Source organism: Meles meles, chromosome 6, assembly GCF_922984935.1.
Source record: "Meles meles chromosome 6, mMelMel3.1 paternal haplotype, whole genome shotgun sequence".
Lineage (NCBI taxonomy): Eukaryota > Metazoa > Chordata > Mammalia > Carnivora > Mustelidae > Meles > Meles meles.
In genome coordinates this window covers 135,358,036-135,379,447 of record NC_060071.1, presented here as the reverse complement: position 1 = coordinate 135,379,447, position 21,412 = coordinate 135,358,036, and the positions used below count along the sequence as shown (strand labels likewise).

General features: G+C 42.6%; 1 protein-coding gene across 17 annotated transcripts in view; it reads left to right on the top strand.

Moving 5' to 3' along the window:
• The window catches only part of TTLL5 (tubulin tyrosine ligase like 5), a 284,906-nt gene that overhangs the window by 245,555 nt on the left and 17,939 nt on the right, over nt 1-21,412 (top strand). For 8 of the 17 annotated variants that reach the window (XM_046008988.1, XM_046008987.1, XM_046008984.1 and 5 more), the window contains one exon: nt 2,050-2,237. The exons of 6 other annotated variants lie outside the window; for them this stretch is intronic. In XM_046008988.1, coding sequence (XP_045864944.1) covers nt 2,050-2,120 — 71 coding nt within the window. In that variant the 3' untranslated portion in view covers nt 2,121-2,237. Of the gene's footprint in view, nt 1-2,049; nt 2,277-12,004; nt 12,719-21,412 lie in introns of those variants that run through there. 3 more of the 17 variants (XM_046008992.1, XM_046008982.1, XM_046008990.1) reach the window with 2 other exon arrangements.

The window sequence follows — 21,412 nt, the reverse complement described above, 5'->3', positions numbered from 1 at the left end:
GAAATGGATTAAGAAGTGGACCACGGAGAGAGATAACATCAGAAAATTGATATTGTCTCTTGCTGAGCTGGCAAACTCCCAAGAGAGGAGTGATGATTCTTCCATTGTTAACAATTACTACTTTGTTATAAAGAGACGTGGAAAGTGCAGTGGCCCCTTTCTCAAATTACATTTATGTTGCAGAAGCACACACACCCACTGGAAAAAAAAAATTGCTTGGCACCCTGGGTGGTTAGACTTGTGCCTACCACCCCAGCTTGTAGTGGGTTCATATTGTCCTGTGTGATATCCATTCACTTTGGGTGGAAATGGATCCTGTTTATTCTTGTATTCCTGAACTGGGCAGGTAACCAGCATAACATTGCCTTACTTTGTGAGTTTTTATACTTATCACTACAAGTTATCAGTCTATACTCTGGATGTGTGGAACCCACACATCTTGCTGCTGGTTTCAAAGAAATGCTTGTTATAGGCACATACCTTTGCTTTACCATCCTTATAACCTCGGGTCATAATTGCTCCTCAAAGTTCTAAAGAAAGAAAATGGCATGCTAGGCCATGCCTGTCTTTGAAAAAAGCAAGTTTTGTACATGGAAATATTTACATCTCTGCTTGCCTGATCTGTAGAATTTACTGGGCCCCAGAGTGTGTGGGTGGGTAACTGTAGGGCGTGGATAATGGTGGCTTGAAGTCTATTTCTCCATTGGCATTGATTGTCATTGACATTTATTCTTTCAATTTATAATTATAAAGGAAAAGACTGGCCTCTCGTCCTCAGAACGGAGAGCATCACTAGGAAACATAAAACAATAGTCTCTTATACTTCTTTGTGTACTCCTCTTTCGAACATGCCAGCATTTCCATTCAGGACTCCTGTAGGTATCAGGAGCCTTCTTCTATTGAAACCTAAAGCCAGGTTAAGTAGTTACCTGCCAGAGGCACCTGGGAGGCTCAGTCATTAAGGGTCTGCCTTTGGCTCAGGTCATGATCCCAGCGGCCTGGGATCGAGTCCCATATAAGGCTCCCTACTCAGCGGGGAGCCTGCTTCTCCCTCCCCAGCTCCCCTGTACTTGTGTTCCCTCTCTTGCTATCTCTTTCTGTCATAAATAAATAAAAAAAAAGTAGTTACCTGCCACCAGAGAAGAACAGCTTGAATGTGCGGCATGTCCCCTTAGCCGTATGGGTAAAACACAGCATGTATCCCCAGTACAAAAGGAGGATGTACCCTGGGAAACCAACCTGGTTGTAAGACAGTGAAGTGAATGGAAAGGTCAACTGGTTAGAAGGTGGTATTTTAATGTTATTTCTTTGTTTATGGTTATCAGGTAAAAAAAAAAAAAAAAAAAAAAAGGAAAGAAAGAAATCCCTCCTTTTTACATTTGATTGGACCGAAAGGTGACTGAGGTGTTTCTCCTCCTCCCATCCACCCTCCTCTGCTTCCCAGGGAAAGTAAGACATGTTTGTTTGTGGGATGAACCCAAATGAAGATGTTTTAGAATTTAACAAGTGTTTTGGTTTTTTGTTGGTTTTTTTTTTTTAATAATTTCTTATGGCTGAACTGCAAAATAATATTAGGTAATAAATTGCTTGCCGTTCCTTGGGTTTTGGAACACGGCATCTTGAAAACGCAGCTCTTTTTTAGAAATAGGACTCCTCGCAGACCTTGTCTTCAGCCATCCCTGCTGCTGTTCTCCAAGTTAAATTGCGGTTATGTGTACGTACATATTCTTACCCTCCTTTTATGCGGAGAAGTCGAGTTGTCTCTGTAGCCTTTTGATTAATAAAAGAGAGACCGCCTCAGTTTACCTCTATTAAGGAAAGTTCGTGTACATCAGCATAGGGAACAGTCTCGGGAGCCAGACCTCATAAAAACCTACCACTTATTTGGGACAATTAGCAATGGCTAATCAGTGGCTCAACAGCACGTCTGTGAGTTTGTCCCTGTGCCCAGGACTGCTGGCCTCCACTCCAGCCTTCTCCCGGGTAGCACCTCTGCCTTCCTCAGGACCCCGCCTCTCTCAGTGTGGTTGTTTCTCTCTCCGTGTGCAGCTATCAAAGGACAGAATTCGAAAACCGGGCATTCATTCACCCAACAAAGTGCCGCTGGTGTACGGAGCTAAAGGGGGCGGCTGCTGCCTGCAGACCAGGGCCAGCCTGCAACCAGGAGAGCATGATGACATGACACAAAGCTGCCAGCTTCAGCGTTTCTGGCCGTTTTCTTCAGGTGGCACGTGCAACAGACTTTTCATCCCTAGCATCGAGTCTTAAAACGTAAAAGCACCTGCAGGAAAATAACAAAATATAAAGGGAAAACCAAGGCCAAAGGTCAAGATGGTTCACATTTTTCAAATATAAGACCTAATAAAATTATGATAATCAAGGTTAGATTTGGTTCTGAGTCTTCTCTAACAGGCCAGACAAAAAGAGAAATATATGATACATCGAAGTCTGTAGTTCTCATTTTCAAAAAGGAAGCCGTACTCCGGAGGAAAATTATTAAGCTTTTTCCTAGCTGCTTTTTTTTCTAAGATTTTATTTATTTATTTGAGAGAGAATAAACAAGGGGAGGAGATGAGTGGTGGGGAATGAGAGAGAGAGAGAGAGAAGCAGACTCCCCACTGGCAGGAATCCAGATGCGGGACTCCCTCCCAGGACCCAGAGATCATGAGCTGAGCTGAAGACAGACGTTTAACCCACGGAGCCACCCAGGTGCCCCTTCCTAGATCGTATTCTAAAAGAAGTATTTCACATGCTTTAAAGCGAGGACACTGAACAAAGTAATGGTGCCCTCACAGCACAGCGGTGTGTTTCACGGGACTGCTTCTCCGTGTGAGCTACACAGAGGCAAAGCATGGCAGTTCAAGTCCGTGAAGACAGTTTTGTGAACTATTGCAGTCCAAGTCTTTGGACTTGGTCCTTTGTGGTCCAATATAATCCAATGAGATAGTGGTTCTGTGGAGGGGTGGATGGATTACATGTGTCTTAGATAATCCTGCATATCCTATACCTTCTCTCGGGTGATGGCTCGGTGAAAGCTAGTTGTGCTTTTAGGCAAAGGTGCAGAGGCCTAGTCTTCTACATGGCTCGTTGAAGATGGCGCCGATGTGCTCCGGAAAGCAGGTGGCAGAGGAAACGTCTCGTGGAAACTGGAGCCAAGCACCGTTCTGACCTGTCATGGCATGTTCACTCTCTGTCCCTTTATTCTGTCCCTAGGCACCTCATGCCTGCTTCCCCCCCCCCCCCCCCCGTAGGACTGATTCCTTTTTGTCCTTCCTCCTGTCCAATGCTAGCCCATTCCCACCCCCAGTATGATTTAGGTGCTTTGACTGTGCTTACAGCTATCTGCTGGGGCATTTACAACACTCTAGTATCTTTCTGGATTCCTTGACCATTCCCCCACCACCAGGGCCGTAATCTCCTTGAAGGCAAGGAGGAGCTCTCACTTAATTCTGAAACCCTAGGGCCTAGCACAGTGTCCAGGCCATAGCAGGGACGTAAAAGACTGATTGAATGGATGAATGAGTGAATTTTCATATTTCCCCTAACACCTGGAATCCCTGTCCACATATACAAATCCTTCTTATCCTCTAAAGGTCTCATTAGGTTTTGGTCTTGTCTAGTAAGCTATAGTCATATAATTAGATTTTAACCTTCCATTTTTTAAATCCCTAGAGAATTTATAATTTATGTCACAAAGTTCGGCACCTCATTGTATTTTCTTTTGTCCTACTTTCTCCTTGGGTAAATTGTCTCCAATAAGACCATAAAATTCCATGACGGCAGGATTACATTCTGTGTGTTTGTGGAATCCATAAGAACACCCAAAATGCTTCATTACCTTGTAATATCAGCCCTAAAGAAAAGAATACATAAAACACATAAAATTTTTCTGAAAAATAATCGACTCCCCCTGTTCTCCTGGCTTCAAGTAAAATGCTTAACCTCAAATTAAAATGTTTTAACCTTAAAGATTTCATAAATAATGTACTTTATTATTAAACAATCTTAAAACTCAGAATAACCTTCCTTATAAATTACCTAGTACAGTATTTCAAGCCTATCAATGTGATAAAAATACTTCCTCGAAATCAGAGAATGACTGGTCACTGTCCTTCAGATTACAACTTCCTATACCCATTCAGAAACTTACTATAAACTTATTTGTTGGGATGCCTGGGTGACCCAGTCGGTTAAGCGGCTGCCTTTGGCTCAGGTCATGATCCCGGGGTCCTGGGATCGAGTCCCGCATCAGGCTCCTTTGTCAGCGGGCAGCCCGCTTCTCTCTCTGCCTCTGCCTGCCACTCTGCCTACTTGTGCGCTCTCTCGCTCTCTAACAAATAAATACATCTTTAAAAAAAATTTTTTTTAAATAATAAACTTACGTGTTTACAAAGCAGAATTCAGTATAAAGATGTTCTACTTTAGACCACATCCAAGGATCTCACTTTAAGGGAACAAAGTCAAAATGAGGTTTAGTTTATTTGGAAAACGCCCTCCTTCAGCTTTTGTCCCTCTATACCAGCTGATTGGAGGGAGCTCTTTGACCTTATAACACAGATCAGGTTTTGGTTTTGGACACTGAGATTTTTTTTTTTAATTATTTTTTGATTTCTTCATGAACTTTTTAGGCTTCTCCTAAGTTGTCTGCTACCTAACACTGGACACTGTACTCGAGTCGTAGAAATCCGCCTCGTGTTATGTGTAGTGTGAGATGTACCCTGATGCTTCTGGAGTTGTGTGTTCTAATTTGTTTTTAGCATACCATGCTCCCAAAAAACAAAAGTCCTCTCAACCCTTACCTCCTCAGGGTCTTGCGATCGGGCCCCACATCGGGCTCTCCCCTTAGCAGGGAGCCTGTTTCCTCCTCTCTCTCTGCCTGCCTCTCTGCCTACTTGTGATCTCTGTCTGTCAGATGAATAAATAAAATCTTTAAAAAAAAAAAAAAGAAAGAAAATTCTGATATACATTACATCATGGATGAACCGAGAGGATTTATGGTAACTGTAACGAGCAAATCACAAGAAGACAAATAGTATATAATTCTTCTTATTTGAGATAGAGCAGTCAGATTCAGAGGCAGAAAGCAAAAGGGTTGTTACCAGGGTCTGGCCAGATGGGAGAATGGGGTGTTATTTTTCAATGGATACAAGAGTTTCAGTTTTGGTGGTTGTTATTGTTTTGTCTTTAAGTAAGCTCCATGTGGGGCTTGAATTCAGGACCCTGAGATCAAGACCTGAGCTGAGATCGAGTCAAAACTTAACCAACTGAGCCACCCAGGTGCCCCCAGAATTTCAGTTTTTTAAGATGAAAAAAGTTCTGCAGATAGATGGTGCTGATGATTGCATAGCGTGAATCTACCTCATGCCCTGAACTCCTCCCTTAAAAGTGGTTAAGCTGGTCATTTTTCTCCTGTCCCCACATCTGGCGACTGCAAACCTGTTCTCTGTATCTATGAGCTTGTTTGGGTTTGTTTGTTTGTTTTTCTTAGATCCCACATGTAAGTGAGATCATACGATATATGCCTTTTTCTGTCTGAATTATTTTACTTTAGTACAATGCCCTCAAGGTCTGTCCATGTTGACACAAATGAGAAGATTTCATTCTTTTTTATGGCTGGATAATACTCTATTGTGTATATATACCACATTTTCTTTATTCGTTCATCCATTAACGGACACTTAGATTGTTTCTACATTTTGGCTCTTGTAAACAATGCAACAAACAGAGGGTCAACATGCAGTGAATTAGTGGTTTTGTTTTCTTTGCGTAAATACCCAGAAGTGGAATGCTGGATCATATGAAAGTTATATTTTTAATATTTCGAGGAACCTCCGTAGTGTTTTACATAGTGACCATACCAGTCTACATCTGCGCCAACAGCAACACTTGTTATTTCTTGTCTTTTTGATACTAGCCATTCGAACAGGTCCAAGGTGATATCTCCGTGTGGTTTTGACTTGCATTTCCCTGGTGATTAGGAATGTTGAGCACCTTTACCTCTACCTGTTGGCCATTTGTATGTCCTCGTTGGAAAAATGTCTGTTGGGTTCTTCTGCCATTTTTGTTTTAAGTAGGCTCCATGTCCGGCGTGGAACCCAGTGTGGGGCTTGAACTCATGACCCTGAGATCAAGACCTAAGCTGAGATCAAGGGTCAGATGCTTGACTGAGCCACTCAGGTGTCCCTCTTCTGCCATTTTTAATTAGATTATTTTTATTACTGAGTCATATGAGTTCTTTATATATTTTGGATATTAACCCTATATCAGATATATGATTTGCAAATATTTTCTTCCATTTGGCAGGTTGCCTTTTCATTTTATTGTTCTCTTTACTGTACAGAAGCTTTTGGGTTTGATGCAGTCACACGTGTTTATTTTTGCTTTTGTTGCCTTTCCTTTGATGTCAAATCCAAAAAAATCAATTACCAAGACCCATGTCAAGGAACTTACCGCCTATGTTTTCTTCCAGGAGTTTTTTGGTTTTAGGTCTTAAAGTCTTTACTCCATTTTTGAGTTAATTTTTGTGTCTGGTTGAGATAGGGATCCAATTTCATTCTTTTATATGTAGCTGTCCAGTTTTTCCAACACCATTTATTGGAGTCTGTCCTTTCCCATTGTATATTCTTGGCTCCTTTATCCTAAACTACTTGACCACATATGCATGGGTTTATTTGAGTTCTTTCTTCTGTTCTGTTGGTCAGTATGTCTGTTTTTATGCCAATACAATATGTCATACTGTTTTGATTACTATAAGCTTTGTAATATAGTTTGAAATCAGGAAGCATAATGCCTCCAGCTTGGTTCTTTGTCAAGATAGCATTGGCTCTTTGGGGTCTTTTGTGGTTCCATACGAATTTTAGGATTGTTTGTTTTATTTCTGTGAAAAATGTCATTGGAATTTTGATAAAGATTATACTGAATCTGTAGATTGCCTTGTGTAGTATTGACACCTTAACAGTAGTAATTCTTCCATTCCATGAGCATGGAATATTTTCCATTTATTTATGTCTTCTTCAGTTTCTTTCATCAATGTCTTACAGTGTTCAGTGTATAACTCTTTCACCTCCTTGGTTAAATTTATTCCTAGATATTTTATTTTCTTTGATATAATTGTAAATGCAATTATTTTCTTAATTTCTCTTTCTGATGGTTGTTACTGTATAGAAATGTAACATATTTTTGTATATTGATTTTTGTATCCTGAAACTTTACCGAGTTCGTTTATTAGTTTTAACAGTTTTCTGGTGGAGTCCTTGAGGTTCTTTCTGTATAATATCATGCCATCTACTAAGAGAGACAGTTTTACTTCTCTTCTGATTTGGATGCCTTTTATTTCTTGTGTATGGGTCTCGCTAGGACTTCTAATACCTTGTTGAATACAAGCGGGGAGGGTGGGCATCCTTGTCTTGTTCTTGATCTTAGAGGACAAGCAGTCAGCTCTTTACTATGAGCAGGATATCAGCTATGGGCTTTTCATATATGGCCTTTATTGTGTTAAGATATGTTCCCTCTTTACGGACTTTGTTGAGTTTTTATCATAAATGTATGGTGAATTTTGTCAAATGCTTTTTATGCATCAGTTGAGATAATCACATAATTTAATTTTTATCCTTCATTTTCTTAGTATGGTATGTCGCATTGATTGATTTGCACATATTGCTCCATTGTTGCGTGTGTGGGATAAATACCACCTGATCATGGTATATGATCCTTTTATTGCATTGCTGGATTCGGTTCGCTACTATTTTGTTCAGGATTTTTGCATCTACATTTATCAGAGATATTGGCCCAAAATTTTCTTGTGGTAGCCTTGTCTGGTTTTGGTGTCCGGGTAATGTTGGCCTTGTAAAATTACTTTGAAAGTGTGTAGAAGAGGAGGGAGCTCTTCTACATTTCGGAAGAGTTTGGGAAAGATTGGTATTAATTCCTTAAATGTTTGGTAGACTTCACCAGTGAAGCTGCCTAGTCTTGGCCTTCTATTATGTTGGAAGGTTTTTGGTCACGGACTCAATCTCATTTGTGTTATGTGTGTTTTACCACAATTTAAAAAAGACTATAGATTATGTATGTAATATGCCTAGTAAAGTGTTTGGTACATGATAGGTACTCAGTAAATGGTAGTTCTTACTATCAGAATTCAAAGCACATGGTATCATTAGTTCCCATTATGATCTTTGAGGTCATGTTATTGTTTAAAAATGTCAAAAGTTAGGTTCCCCAGAAAGTAAACTCTAACATGGTGATTAGTGTGCAAGAGGTTTATTAAAGGATCAATTCCTATAGAAGGGAAGGGAAGGGAAATGGGATCAGGCAGCAGGAGAAGTTGGGCTATGGCATGGCAACAAGGATGGTCTCAGTTGGTGCCACAGGGAGCGTAAAGCCGGCCTTAGGAGCTGTGAGTTGTGATGAGGTAGCTGGGATGCCACTTTTCTACGTACTTTATGTTGATCTGTCATTAGATACAGGCTGCCTGGGAAGAGGACGTGCCCTTGAGAACTAAAACTCATGTTCCCGTGGCTCCTCGTCCTTTCTGACTTATTGCTAGTGTTCTGTATTAATGAGTAAAATTTCCATGCTGTCAGTCATCTCGGTGAGGGAAGAATCAGGGAATTTTCAGCTGCGGCTACAGTAGTACTTTTCCAACCATCCATACTGGAGCGCTAGTTATTTTCCTTTCCAGGCCTACGTGGACTGGTACTTTTGTAAAATACATTAAAAATAAATTAATAGAGAAACTAAATAAGAAAAGGAGACATCTAACACACAAGCTCAAATTCATTATTATTAGATTCACCAGGCATAAAATTACTCGCCATTTTTGATAATAGGCTTTAACTGCCTACCTTCGAATTCAAAATTTTTCTCAGGTGGGTACCAATCCAGGGCTCCACTCTAAATAGTCCTGGGTTGTAGGACTCCTGCAAAGCATTGTTGGAGTCCTTCCTAGCCGACACTGGCCAGATACACATTGGGTTAAGTGAATGTTGTGCTCAACCTTGAGACCTGATCTTTGCTGTTGTGGGGGAATCCATAGTTCTCTTCAGGTCTGGCCTAAATCCAGGAATACCATGAACACCATAGGTTCTGGGTATAAATAGTCCTAAGGCCATTCCTCACGCACGGTTTCATTCCTCCTAGAATCCACTACATAAATGAGAAAAGAGGTGGAGTTTGTAAGGATCTAATGGATTAAGGGGGAAAGACCATGTTCTCGTTTTGTTGGCCATCAGGCAGCTTGTGTTCCTGACACTAGGATCACTCATCTGTCAGCATCATCCGCTCAGGACATTTGGTGTGTCGGGTTAGGGAGATAAGAGAACAGGGAAAGGAGGTCTGCCAAGTAGAGTATAACCTTCAGGAAAGAGGAACTAGTAAAAACAAAGGGGTCTTGATACAGTCAAAGAGTTTATCAAGCTCTATCATCTAATTCAGGGAATTCAACCCAAGCCCATGGTTGGAGCTTTTGAATCCCCTGCCTTTGTGCCTTTATTCGAGAGGATGCTCAGAGTGACCCCAAAACTAAGTGTGACTTAAGTGTCTAGTTTGAAACATGGATTTGGTTTCTGTACTGGCAGGAGTCAAGCTCAAGTCACCAGACATTTGGACCTTCTGTACTAGCTTCTCACCCCGTCAACCCTCAAGCCATCCCTGCTCTCTCTTTCCATTCTCCACATCATTGTGCACTGAGCTTTTCAAAATGCAGACTGGTTTTCCCACACACACCACCTAAAGCCCTTCAGAAAAGCTGATCATTACCCTTAAGATGAAGGTAAACCTAGGTAAGAGGTCTCACATGGCATGCCTACCTTTCATCCCGACATCACATCGTCTTCCCTCCATGCGTTCTCCACACTAGCCGTCCTGGCTGTCTCTGAGCTCCCCGCACCACCCCTGGGTCCACAGAGCTTCTGCAGATGCTGTTTGACCCCTTGTGCTCTTCTTCCACCCTCGGGTGCCTTTGCTTTCTCTGGCCTCTCTGACAGGACATGTCCCCGTTACAGAGACCTGGGTAGCGCTCCTTTGGAGCATTCGTTACAGTTCCTTGCGATTTTCCTGTATCGTCTGTCTTCCTCACTAGACTGTGGCAGCGTTCCCTTCGTACGCCCCTTGTGGAGCAGAACACCTGGTGTCAGGCAGGCCGGCCGTAGGTATTTATGGATGAGTGAGTCGGCCATTCTTTTCCTCACTGAGAGAAAACAAAGGGGCAGAGACGAGGAAACAGCTTCAGTCCACATAACTGATGGGCGGGGAAGCTGGGTTTGAACCCGGATGTGACTTCAAAGCCCTTGCTCTTCACCAGTATAATAACAGCGACCATGGTCCGTCATTTCCTCAAGCTCTTGTTATGTGCCGGCTGCTGTGCTAAGCATTGTGGCGCTGTCACAGTTCATCTTCTCAACCCTACGCAAGGAGGAGGCTTTGTTCTCTAGTTTGCATATGAGCAAACTGAGGCTGAGGGAAGTGAAGTACCTTGTCTGGGCCACACAGTCAATGGCGGAGCTGAAATCCAAAGCCAGACAAGCCCTATTTCCAGAACTTGTGGAGCTGCCTTGTCATATCAGAATGCTAGGCCCGTCAGGATGATTGCATGTTCCCAGCTTCCTTCCCTGATGGAGCTGGGTGCCTGGTAGCCCGACTCTCCAGCCTGTGAATCTCTCTCTGCTGAAGTGTCCGGTGGTTATCTCCAGTCACTCAGGGGAATTCCTGGTAGTGTGGAGGCATCTGTGGGCGAGGTGGGCTTGCCTTTCCTCCAACCATTTCACGTTCCCTCTTTGGGTGGAGCCAGATGGGGGAAGGGAGAGGATAAGGATCAAGATGGGCTTGTGCCTCTGCTCCCACGGATGGGAGGGCTGGGGAAGGTGCTAAGGTTGCCCACACTCCCTGCCACACCTCTGGATGGGCAGCAGTTCTGACTGGCAGAGGGAGCTTAGATGGGAATGGAGCAAGGAAGCTGTGCAACAGGAGGTGAGTAAAGGTGGGAGGGTTGGGGGGAAAGAGAGAGGACAGAAGAGCTTTCTCTTCAGGTAACAGAACTCAGCACATCAGTGGCTTATATAAATGAAGGATTTCTTTTTCTTCCATGTCAGGAAGTTCGGAGACAGCTAGCACAGCTCCTCAGAGACGTAATGGAGGAGCCAGGCTCCTCTCTTCTGCTCGACCAACCCTAAAGCACTGGCATTCTTTTTTTTTTTTTTTTTTTTTTTTTTTTTTTTTGTCACAGGGTGGTTCCTGTTCCTACTGGCATTGTATCCATGTTCCAGGCAAGAAGGGGGTGTTGGGAGGAAAGGCAAAAGACAGGTTCCGGCTAAATTGGCTCACTTTTTAAAAAAAGCTTCCTAGGAAGCCCAGCAGTTCCAACGAATCCATCACTGGCTGGCCCTGGACCCCAGGCCCACTTCTAGCAACAAACGAGTCTGGAGAGGTCGTCTTTTGGCTGTGCATGCTGCCTCTCCAAGCAAACTGAGAATCTCTTATTGAGGGATAAGGGGAGAATGGATGTTAAGAAACATCCATTAGTTTCTGTCACAACACGTTTTCTTTCCATAGTCTCCTCCCCTGCTGGATGGAATCCATCACCTTTCTCCAGCCCTTCTCCACCAGCTTCTTGACTCTGCCGAGAGGAACACCATTCCTTAACCTAGGGCTTGCTCTTAGTACGTGGGGGCTTGAAGGTACCTGATACCTGGAGGTTTCAGGAACACAAGAGAGTCCTTATCTTCCTAGAAGAAAGGTCATTACAAGGGAGGAAGATGGGGAAAAAATGAGGCATAGAGAAAAAAAAAGAACCCTATGAATGCATTTCTTAATTAAAAAATGATAAATTTCCTCTAAACACAGTGTAAATTGACAGTATAGCACATTCATTTGCATGAACTAGTCATTATTTGCTCTTGATTTTTCTGTAGCAGAATGATTATGTATTCTCAAATTATGCAGGTTAACCTTGTTGTAAGTTTAACTCTGTTCAACACTAAATTCTTTTCATGTGTGTTGTCTTCCTAAGGTTTTGTTCACAGTACAGCTACTTCAGAAACTGAGAGAGGTTATTAACGACCCCTGTTGCATTTAAAGAAAAGCTTCTTCTGCTTCAGGTCTTTGCTGAGATTCTCCAAAAAGAATATAGCTGGATCCTGGTAATGATGAGTCAGAGAATTTTAAACAGAATTTAAAACTAACAATAAGTACAAAGCTATAAGTACAAATAAAGTAATCAAGACAGTGTGGCATAGGACAGATCCATGGACTGGCACTCAGAGTGCAGAAATAAATGCACCTGTGTATGGCCAGTTGCTTTTCCACAAAGGTGCCAAGAAGAGACAATGGTCTTTTCAACTTAGGGTTGAAGAGACTGGTGGTACTGGAACAATTGGTTATCCACATACAAAAGAATGAAGTGCGATTCCTTCCTCATACCGTACACAGAATTAACTCAAAATTGATAAAAAATCCAATGTAAGGGCTAAAACTATAAAACTCCTAGAAGAAACATAGAAGTAAATCTTCATGTCCTTGGGTTAGGCAACACTTTCCTAGATATGACATCAAAAAGCACAAGCAACAAAAATTAAATGGGCATTGGACTTCATCAAAATTCAGAAATCATGTCCTTCAAAAAGTGCCACCAAGGCATCACAATTCCAGACTTCAAGCTCTATTACAAAGCTGTCGTCATCAAAACAGTATGGTACTGGCACAAAAACAGACACGTAGATCAATGGAACAGAGTAGAGAACCCAGAAATGGACCTTCAACTCTATGGTCAACTAATCTTCAACAAAGCAGGGAAGAATATCCAATGGACAAAAGACAGTCTCTTCAACACATGGTGTTGGGAAAATTGGACAGCCACATGCAGAAGAAGGAGACTGGACCATTTTCTTACACCACACACAAAGATAAAATGGATGAAAGACTTCAGTGTGAGACAAGAGTCCATCAGAATCCTAGAGGAGAACACAGATAGCAACCTCTTTGACCTTGACTGCAATGATTTCTTGTTAGACATGCCTCCAAAGACAAGGCAAACAAAGGTAAAAATGAACTATTGGGACTTCGTCAAAATAAAAAGCTTTTGCACAGCAAAGGAAACAATCAAAAAAACCAGAAGACAACTGACAGAATGGGAGAAGATACTTGCAAATGACATATCAGGTAAAGGGCTAGTATCCAAAATCTATAAAAAAGTTACCAAATTCAACACCCAAAGAACAAATAATCCAGTCAATAATGGGCAGAAGACATGAACAGACATTTCTCCTGTATGACAAGAAGACGTATGAATGGCCAACAGACACACGAAAAAATGCTCCACATCACTTGGCATCGGGGAAATACAAATCAAACAGTGATTTTGTGAGATCAAACACTGCATCGGGGGAATACAAATCAAACAATGATTTTGTGAGATCAAATCAAACAGTGATTTTTGTGAGGTGTGTGAAACACACCTCACACCAGTCAGAATGGCTAAAATTAACAAGTCAGGAAACAGCAGATGTTGACAAGGATGTGGAGAAAGGGGAACCCTTTTATACTGTTGGTGGGAATACCAGCTGGTGCAGCCACTCTAGAAAATGGTATGGAGATTCTTCAAAAAGTTGAAAATAGAACTACCCCATGACCCAGCAATTGCACTACTAGGGATTTACCCCAAAGATAAAAATGTAGTGATTCAAAAGAGGCATGTGCACCCCAATGTTTATAGCAGCAGTGTCCACAGGAGCCAAACTATGGAAAGAGCACAGATGACCACTGACAGATGAATGGATAAAGAAGATCTGGTATATATATATATAATATACATATACATACACACACAGTGGAATACTACTCAGCCATCAACAACAAAAAGAAATCTTAGCATTTGCAATGACATGGATGAAGGGTGTTATGCTAAGCGAAATAAGTCAGTCAGAGAAAGACAATTATCATGTGATTTCACTTACATGTGGAATTTGAGAAACAAAACAGGATCATAGGGGAAGGGAAGGAAAAATAAAACAAGACCAAATCAGAGAAGGAGACAAACCATAAGAGACTCTTAATCATAGGAAACAAACTGAGGGTTGCTGAAACGGAAGGGGGAATGGAGTAACTGGGTGATGGGCATTAAGGAAGGCACTTGATGTAATGAGCACTCAGTATCCTATGAGACTGATGAATCACTGAACTCTACCTCTGACACTGAGAATACACTATCTGTTAATTAATTGAATTTAAATAAAACAAAATTTTAAAAAATAAATTTTATAAAAAGGTGCCATCAAGAAAGTGAAAGACAGCCTATAGAGCAAAAGAGAATATTTGCAAATTATGTATCTGGCAAGGGACTTAACTACAGAATATATACATATCTCATACAGTTCATATAAAAAGAGAACCCTATTTAAAAAATGCGCAAAGCATTTGGACGTTCCTCCAAAGAAGATATACAAATGGACCATAAGCACCTGAAAAGCTGCATCATTAGGCATCAGGGAAACTCAAATAAGAACCCCAACGAAATGCCACTTCACACCCACTAGATGGCTGCAATCAAGACAGATAACCAATAAGTGTCCTTGAGCATACGGACAGTGGAACTCTCGTGCTTTGTTGTGGGAACGTAAGATCGTGCGACAGCTTTGGCAAAAGAGTCTGGCAGTGTCTCAAACAGTTAAACATAGAGTTACCCTAGGGCCCAGTAATTTGACTCCTAAATGTGTGTCTAGGAGAAACGAAAACACTGTCTACCTGAAAACTGTACATGGGGCACCTGGCTGGCTCCATCAGTAGAGTGTGTGACTCTTGATCTCAGGGTAATGAGTTCAAGCCCCACATTGACTATGGAGCCCTACTTAAAAAAAAAAAAAAAAAAAAAAACTTCCCCTCTCCCTGCCCTCCCCAGCCCCCGCTCATGTCCCCGACTTGTGCTCTCTCTTGCGCTCTCTCAAATAAATAAATAAAATCTTAAAAACTGCATGTGAATATTCATAGCAGCATTCCTCAATAGCCAGAACAGGGAAGCAACGTGAACATCTATCAGATAATGAATGGTTAAACACACTGTGGTATATCCATTCAACAAATACTGTTCAGCCGTCAAAAAGAATGAAGTACTGATACAGGCTACACCATGGATGGACCTTGGAGATGTAAAGCCACGACATACTGAATAATTCTATTCACGTGTAATGTCCAGAATAGGCAAATCGTCTACAGGCAGTAGATCAGTGGTTGCCTAGGGCTAGGTGGGGAGAAGGGCGTTTGGGGAGTGGCTGCCGAGAGGCACAGAGGTTTCCTTTTTGGGGCAGTGACAATGTTCTAAAATTGGATTGTGGTGATAGAAGACCACTGAGCTATACGCTTGAAATGGGTGAATTTTTATTGGCATGTGAAATAGATCTCAAATCTTTAAAAAAGTGTAATAGTACAAAGTAAAAAGACAAAAAAAAGCCTTCAGTGTAAGCAAGTTGTATGTACCTCTCAGAGAGCCAGGTTTTTTAGTAAGTACTTATTTAGTGCCTCCGGTTCATGAAGCCGGCAAATATTTGTCGCCTTTGTATGGGGTGTGCTGTAAGGTCATGAGCAGGGAGAGGCCTGCGCCCCACTCTGGCCCTGGTCTTTGACGTTCCCAAGTAAGGTGGTGTGCCTCGGGGACAGCAGCTGTGCCTGGACCTGGCCTCTCTTGCTTTTTTCCCCCGTTTGGAAAGGTGTCAGGCTCCAGAGCATTTTTGGGGCTTTAGTCAGCACAGAGCAAGGAGGACCTTAACTTAAGCTTCCCCTCGTGCTCCAAATCCAAAACAGAGCAGCTGAGAATGGGGCTAGCCGTGCCGCCAATTGCTTCTGTCCCATTGTTAATCCCCCTAATTCTGCCATCCACAGGCACCGCTCCCTTCACACTGTCATGTTGCCCGCCTGTGATAGGGGCGGACAAGTGGCTTGGCTTTGAAAGGTGATTCTTCGAGACACCTCGAGTGACCCAGCTCCTGGCGTGCCGGGAAGCTCTTGACGTTCATCGCCCTGGGGCACCAGAGCTCTCTGGCGGAGCACACTTGCCAGCCTGGCCTGAAGAGAAAGTCTTCTGACTTTCTGACCTCTGCTGACTCCCCCGAGATCCTGGCCTAGCGGGCTGGCTGGCCAGGGAGAGCGTTTCACTGCTAGGTGCGGACCGTGAGAAACCTCCTGTGCTTTTTGGCTCTTTCTTAGAGAAGGGTTCACGCTCTGGCATTTGGATTATCAAATCCCTTGGAAGCACGGCACAGCCGGCTCGGTGGTAATAATGTATATTGTACATCGCATTTTTGCTTTGCTCTGTCATTACCTGGTCAGGACGTTACAACTTATTTAAAATTTCATCCATCTTGGGACTCCTGGCTGACTCACTCGGTAGAGCATGCCACTCTTGTTCTCAGAGTTGTGAGTTCGAGCCCCACGTTGGGTGCAGAGTTCACTTAAAAAAAAAAAAAAACTTTAAAATCTTTAAAAAATAAAAATTATAAAACTTCATCTATTTATCTCACAAACCCTGGATTTTATGCCCCCCCTCCGAAATGAGTCACTTTTCAGTCAATATGTACTTTTTTCACAGAGCCCTAGAACTAACTCATTCTAATTTCTCTCTATTCCATGATGACTTTATCCGTGTACTGACATGTTGGTTATATTTGCGAAAGGATACCTCCTGATGGCGTGTGGACCGAGAAATTCGGCTGGAAACTGGGGGGTAACAGCTCGTGGTAGCGTGCGACTTACTGTCATGTGTGTCTCTCTAATCCCCACTCCCCCCTGCTCCTGGCGCTTACAGAGCCTAAGGAAAGCCTCTTCTCCCTCCTGGGCTCTCCCCTCTCGCTGGAGGAAGGGGAGTAGCAGGAAATGGAATCTGCCCGGGTCATGGGATTTTTGAAAGAAACAAAGCATGATCTGATGAGGAGCAGGTTAATCCTACGATTTCATTTCCCTTTCAGAGAGGGCGGGGGCTGGATTGTGAGATGAAGTATTTGGTTTCACATCTGTTCCAGGAATTATCCTCGGCATAAATCCATTTTTCTTTTAAGCATCCTAAAGCATCCCAGGGAGCTTCTCCTCCCATGCACCCTCCCCACCTCCACAGCCCATTTCATGGCCACAGAGCAGCTGACAGATTCCCAGAGAGATCTTGTCATTGTTGTGGGAGGAATCTCTTAAGTCCCAGAGGTGCAAAGTTCTGTGGGTCAGTACTATCAGTTTTGGGTCTGCGCTCCACGAACAGTTTCGAATAAAAAGGAAGTAGCATACCAGCAGTGCGGTATAATGGAAAAAGGAGCAATTTTTTAAAAAAGATTTTATTTATTTATTTGACAGAGATCACAAGTAGGCAGAGAGGCAGGTAGTGGGGGTGGGGCGGGGGGAAGCAGGCTCCCTGCTGAGCAGAGAGCCTGATTTGGGGCTCGATGCAGGGCTCAATGCGGGGCTCGATCCCAGGACCCTGATATCATGACCTGAGCCAAAGGCAGAGGCTTTAACCCACTGAGCCACCCAGGTGCCCCAAAAGGAGCAATTTAAAAATCAGAGGAACTGACTGTGTCATCTCAGCTTTGCTGCTAACTATGCATGATCTTGGGCAAGTCACCAAACCTCACTGGGGTCAGGACCCTCATCTGCAAAATTACAGCAGTGTTTTCCGGGGTGTTCTGCAAATTGCAGGTCTTCAAAGTCAAATAAATTTGAGAAATTCCATTTATGCTATGCCATTTCTTAAGGAGTCATATATATATATTTCTACATCTGAGGAGTCTTTCAATAAAGAAACGTGTTTCTCACCCAGCGTTTCTCGAATTTATCTAACACTAGGACCCTTGGTCCTCTAATGCTGATTAACATCTTGACACTTTGAGAAATGAAGTAGAAATCTATCATCTGTCACGTGCCTGGTGTGTTTGCCAGCCTCAGTTGAAACTAGCTTTGTTTTCTATAAGATTTTATTTATTTATTTGACAGAGACACAGCGAGAGCCGGAACTCAAGCAGGGGGAGTGGGAGAGGGAGAGGCGGGTTTGCAGCTGAGCAGGGAGCCCGATGTGGGGCTCGATCCCAAGGCCCGGGCATCATGACCTGAGCTGAAGGCAGACACTTAACGACTGAACCACCCAGGCGCCCCAAAACTAACTTTTCAACTTCCAAATCTCATTCCTGGGGAAAAGAAACATAATTTCATGTACAGCAAGGTGACTTTGAGTTTTAAAAACTGCACTTAGGAGTCAAAGCAGTTATTCAGACCAACAGAGGCTTGCGACTAGGGTTTTTAAAAAGTTTTGTGGAACTTCTGTTTTCAACTTCCACCTTTCAGATGGTCATCGTGTTCTTACGGGCTTTGGGATTGTGGTAGGAATTTCCTACTGTTAGGTTCTCATAAAGACTAACTGAATAAATCACAAGATCCCTACTCTGAATTCAGAGACTAAAGCATATATACAAGGAAAAATGGAATTCCAGATTTTATAGAGTGAGGCAAAGAACGATTACAAATTTATATTTTGAGAAATATTAATTAAATATCTACTGAGAAGATGCAGGGAGAACAGGGACTCCAGGCAGTAAAATAAGTAAAACATGAAAGAAAATTCAGGGAACAGCTGGATCAGGAGTCACATGTGAGGTTTAGGAGGGTAAAAAGACATGAAAATGGGATCAGGCAAAGAAGTACTTTTAGTACCTTGAGAAAGTAGCAGTCGCTGATAGAAATATTGAGACTGAAATTAAGTTCTGGCTAAGAGCAATTTTAGCCAGACAATCCTAGCATTAGTCTAAAAAAAAAAAAAAGTATGGCTAATAATATATCTTGTAAGGAATAATAAGAGTGGTTTACTTTATCACTCAGTTCAGGGAAATACCACCCACATATTTAAAGTGTCACTCTTCACTGATACTGAGTTTTTGGTAATGGTGGCTTTTTCCTTTCTCACCTTACTCTCTTTTGTAAAGCTTTTCATCTCCTTGGCTTACTTGTGAATTCTCATTCTCTGGAATCCTGTCTTTGGGACTGTCCCATAGTTCCAGCTGTATTTGACCTGCACTAATTTCAGACCTGTACCTTCTGCCAGGGCTGTCACATATGACTTCCCAGATTGGTTGCGCACTGCACAATTCTGGGGGTCCTGTATTAGAGACCAAAAAAACTTGTGTGACGCAGCCCTGCCCCAGCCCAGACTTCTCTCGGGATCCATATGTCTCGGCTGCCTGTAGACATCTCTCCTAAGTGTCTCTCAGTCCTCTCAAACCCAACACATCCCAAGCTCAACTCACCATCCTCTCAGACACACCCCTCCTCGGTCCTCCCTATTCGCCTTCATCAAAGGTGAAGCCAGAAACCATAAGAATCTTTCTAGCTGGTCTCCTCACCCCACATATCCTGTTCGTTATCAGTTATTCCATTTCTCACCTTAAACCTCTCAGATCTTGTGTCCGGTCTCCCTCATTGCCACTGCCTCAGTCCAGAGTCAGCTGGAACTCTGGGACAGTACCAAAGACAGGATTCCGGAGTCAAAGACAAAGACGTAGAGTCAAAGTCAAAGACAAACCATAGTCAGCTGACTATAGTTCCAGCTCAGTTCAGACATGTAGCATTTTTGTTTGAATTACTACCGTGTTTTCCACATGGGTGTCTTCACCCGTTCTCATCCTGCGTTGTCCTCCACGTTGCTCTTCAAGTGATCTGTTAACAGCAGTTAAATTATGACACTTCCCCCCGAAAAGTCTTCAAAAGCTCCCTTCAAAGTGCAGTGGGTAACCAAAGCCCTTCATGGTCTTCTCTCTTCTCTAGTGTATTCTCCACCACTCCCCCAGCAGGAACCTTGACATTCCAGTCTTTCTAAGCAACTTGCCACATTGTCTCAAATTCCTGTACTGTTATAGGCACTGTTTCTTCATTCAGGGAAATCTGGTCTCTTTTTGGCTGACTCTGGCCCCTGCTTCCACCTCCAGATCTTGTCATCACTTCCAGAATCTTTCACTGACCACAGTGCCCACTTCCATCTCTTACCATCAACTCCCGTAGCATCCTTTGCCTCCCTCTGCCATAGAATTTGCTAAAATACTTTATTTGACTTGCTGGCCTCTTCCACTAGATTTATAAACTCCCAGGGGGATCAGGAATTGATGTCATTTGCCAAGTCTGTCTCTGGACAGTGTTAAGATCAAGTGTTTATATCCTGTAAATTATGGGATTTTTTTTTAGTAACTATTTCTATACTTTCTGCCCATTGGACTTCTCAGAGGAAACCTTAACTCCATGCCATTTTTGCTGTGAACTTTTCCCTGGTGTTCAGGAGCTGTATTCCTTCACCCAGAAACTTATGTGGGGGAAAAAACAAACATAAAATCAAATGCCTATCTTTGATAAGCTAAAGATGTGAAATCCACTACTTACTGACTGTTAAAAAGATACAGAAATGTATTCATGTATACACACATCTTCTAGAATTGACTCAGTAACAAACTAGGGTGAATGTGCCCATATTTTATGAATTGACCATTTTCGGAATATAGTTGTTTGCTTACACCTGCTTTTCATTCATCCCAACACAGCCCTCATCAAAAAGAAAAACGTAAAATCAACCATCTTTTAACTGAAATTTATTTCTGTAGAGCAGCATCTTGAGTCCCAGGAGAAAACAGTAATAGACAAATACTCAGTAGGTTTCTGTTCACTGGTGAACTCACGCTATCGTGTTGTGTCTAGAGTGCCCCAGTGGCATCAGATTTGTCTCCAGTGACCCATCATTGTGGAAATGTATAAAAATCACCTTTTGCCGAAAATACGCCTTTCAAAATCCCTTGCCTACCAAATCCCATTTACCAGTGGTAAAGAGTAGAAGCATGTGTTTTTAAACAGTGAATTTTGATAGCCTCGCCACCCCTGATAGCACTTCCAGTTAAAAACCAATGTTCTCCTTGGCCAGTAAGCCCTTAGCAGTCCAGGCAGGGAAGTTAAGTCCTGACTGACTGAACAGAGTGGTGCGGAATGATGAGAAAATGAGAATAGCTTTTGCTTTCTACACCCATCATAACTCATAGCTATTTTCATAATGTGGATGGAAAGTGATCACTGATGGCCTCATCACCATGAGTAACCTTGTTTGACCCACTGAGAAGAGAGCTCTGGTGACTCATTAAAATACAGTGCATCCTGAAATGTGTTAAAATGGCTTTTTTTTTTGTAAAGATTTATTTATTTTAGGGAGCACATGCAGTGAGGAGAGAGAGAACCGTAAGCAGACTTTACACTGACTGTGGCGTCCAAGGCAGGGCTCGATCCCATGACTCAGAGATCACTATCCAAACCAAAACCCAGTTTTGATGCTTAAGTGACTGTGCCATCCAGGTGCCCCAAGATGATGATTTTTTTTTATTAACATATAATATATTATTTGTTTCAGGGGTACAGGTCTGTGAAT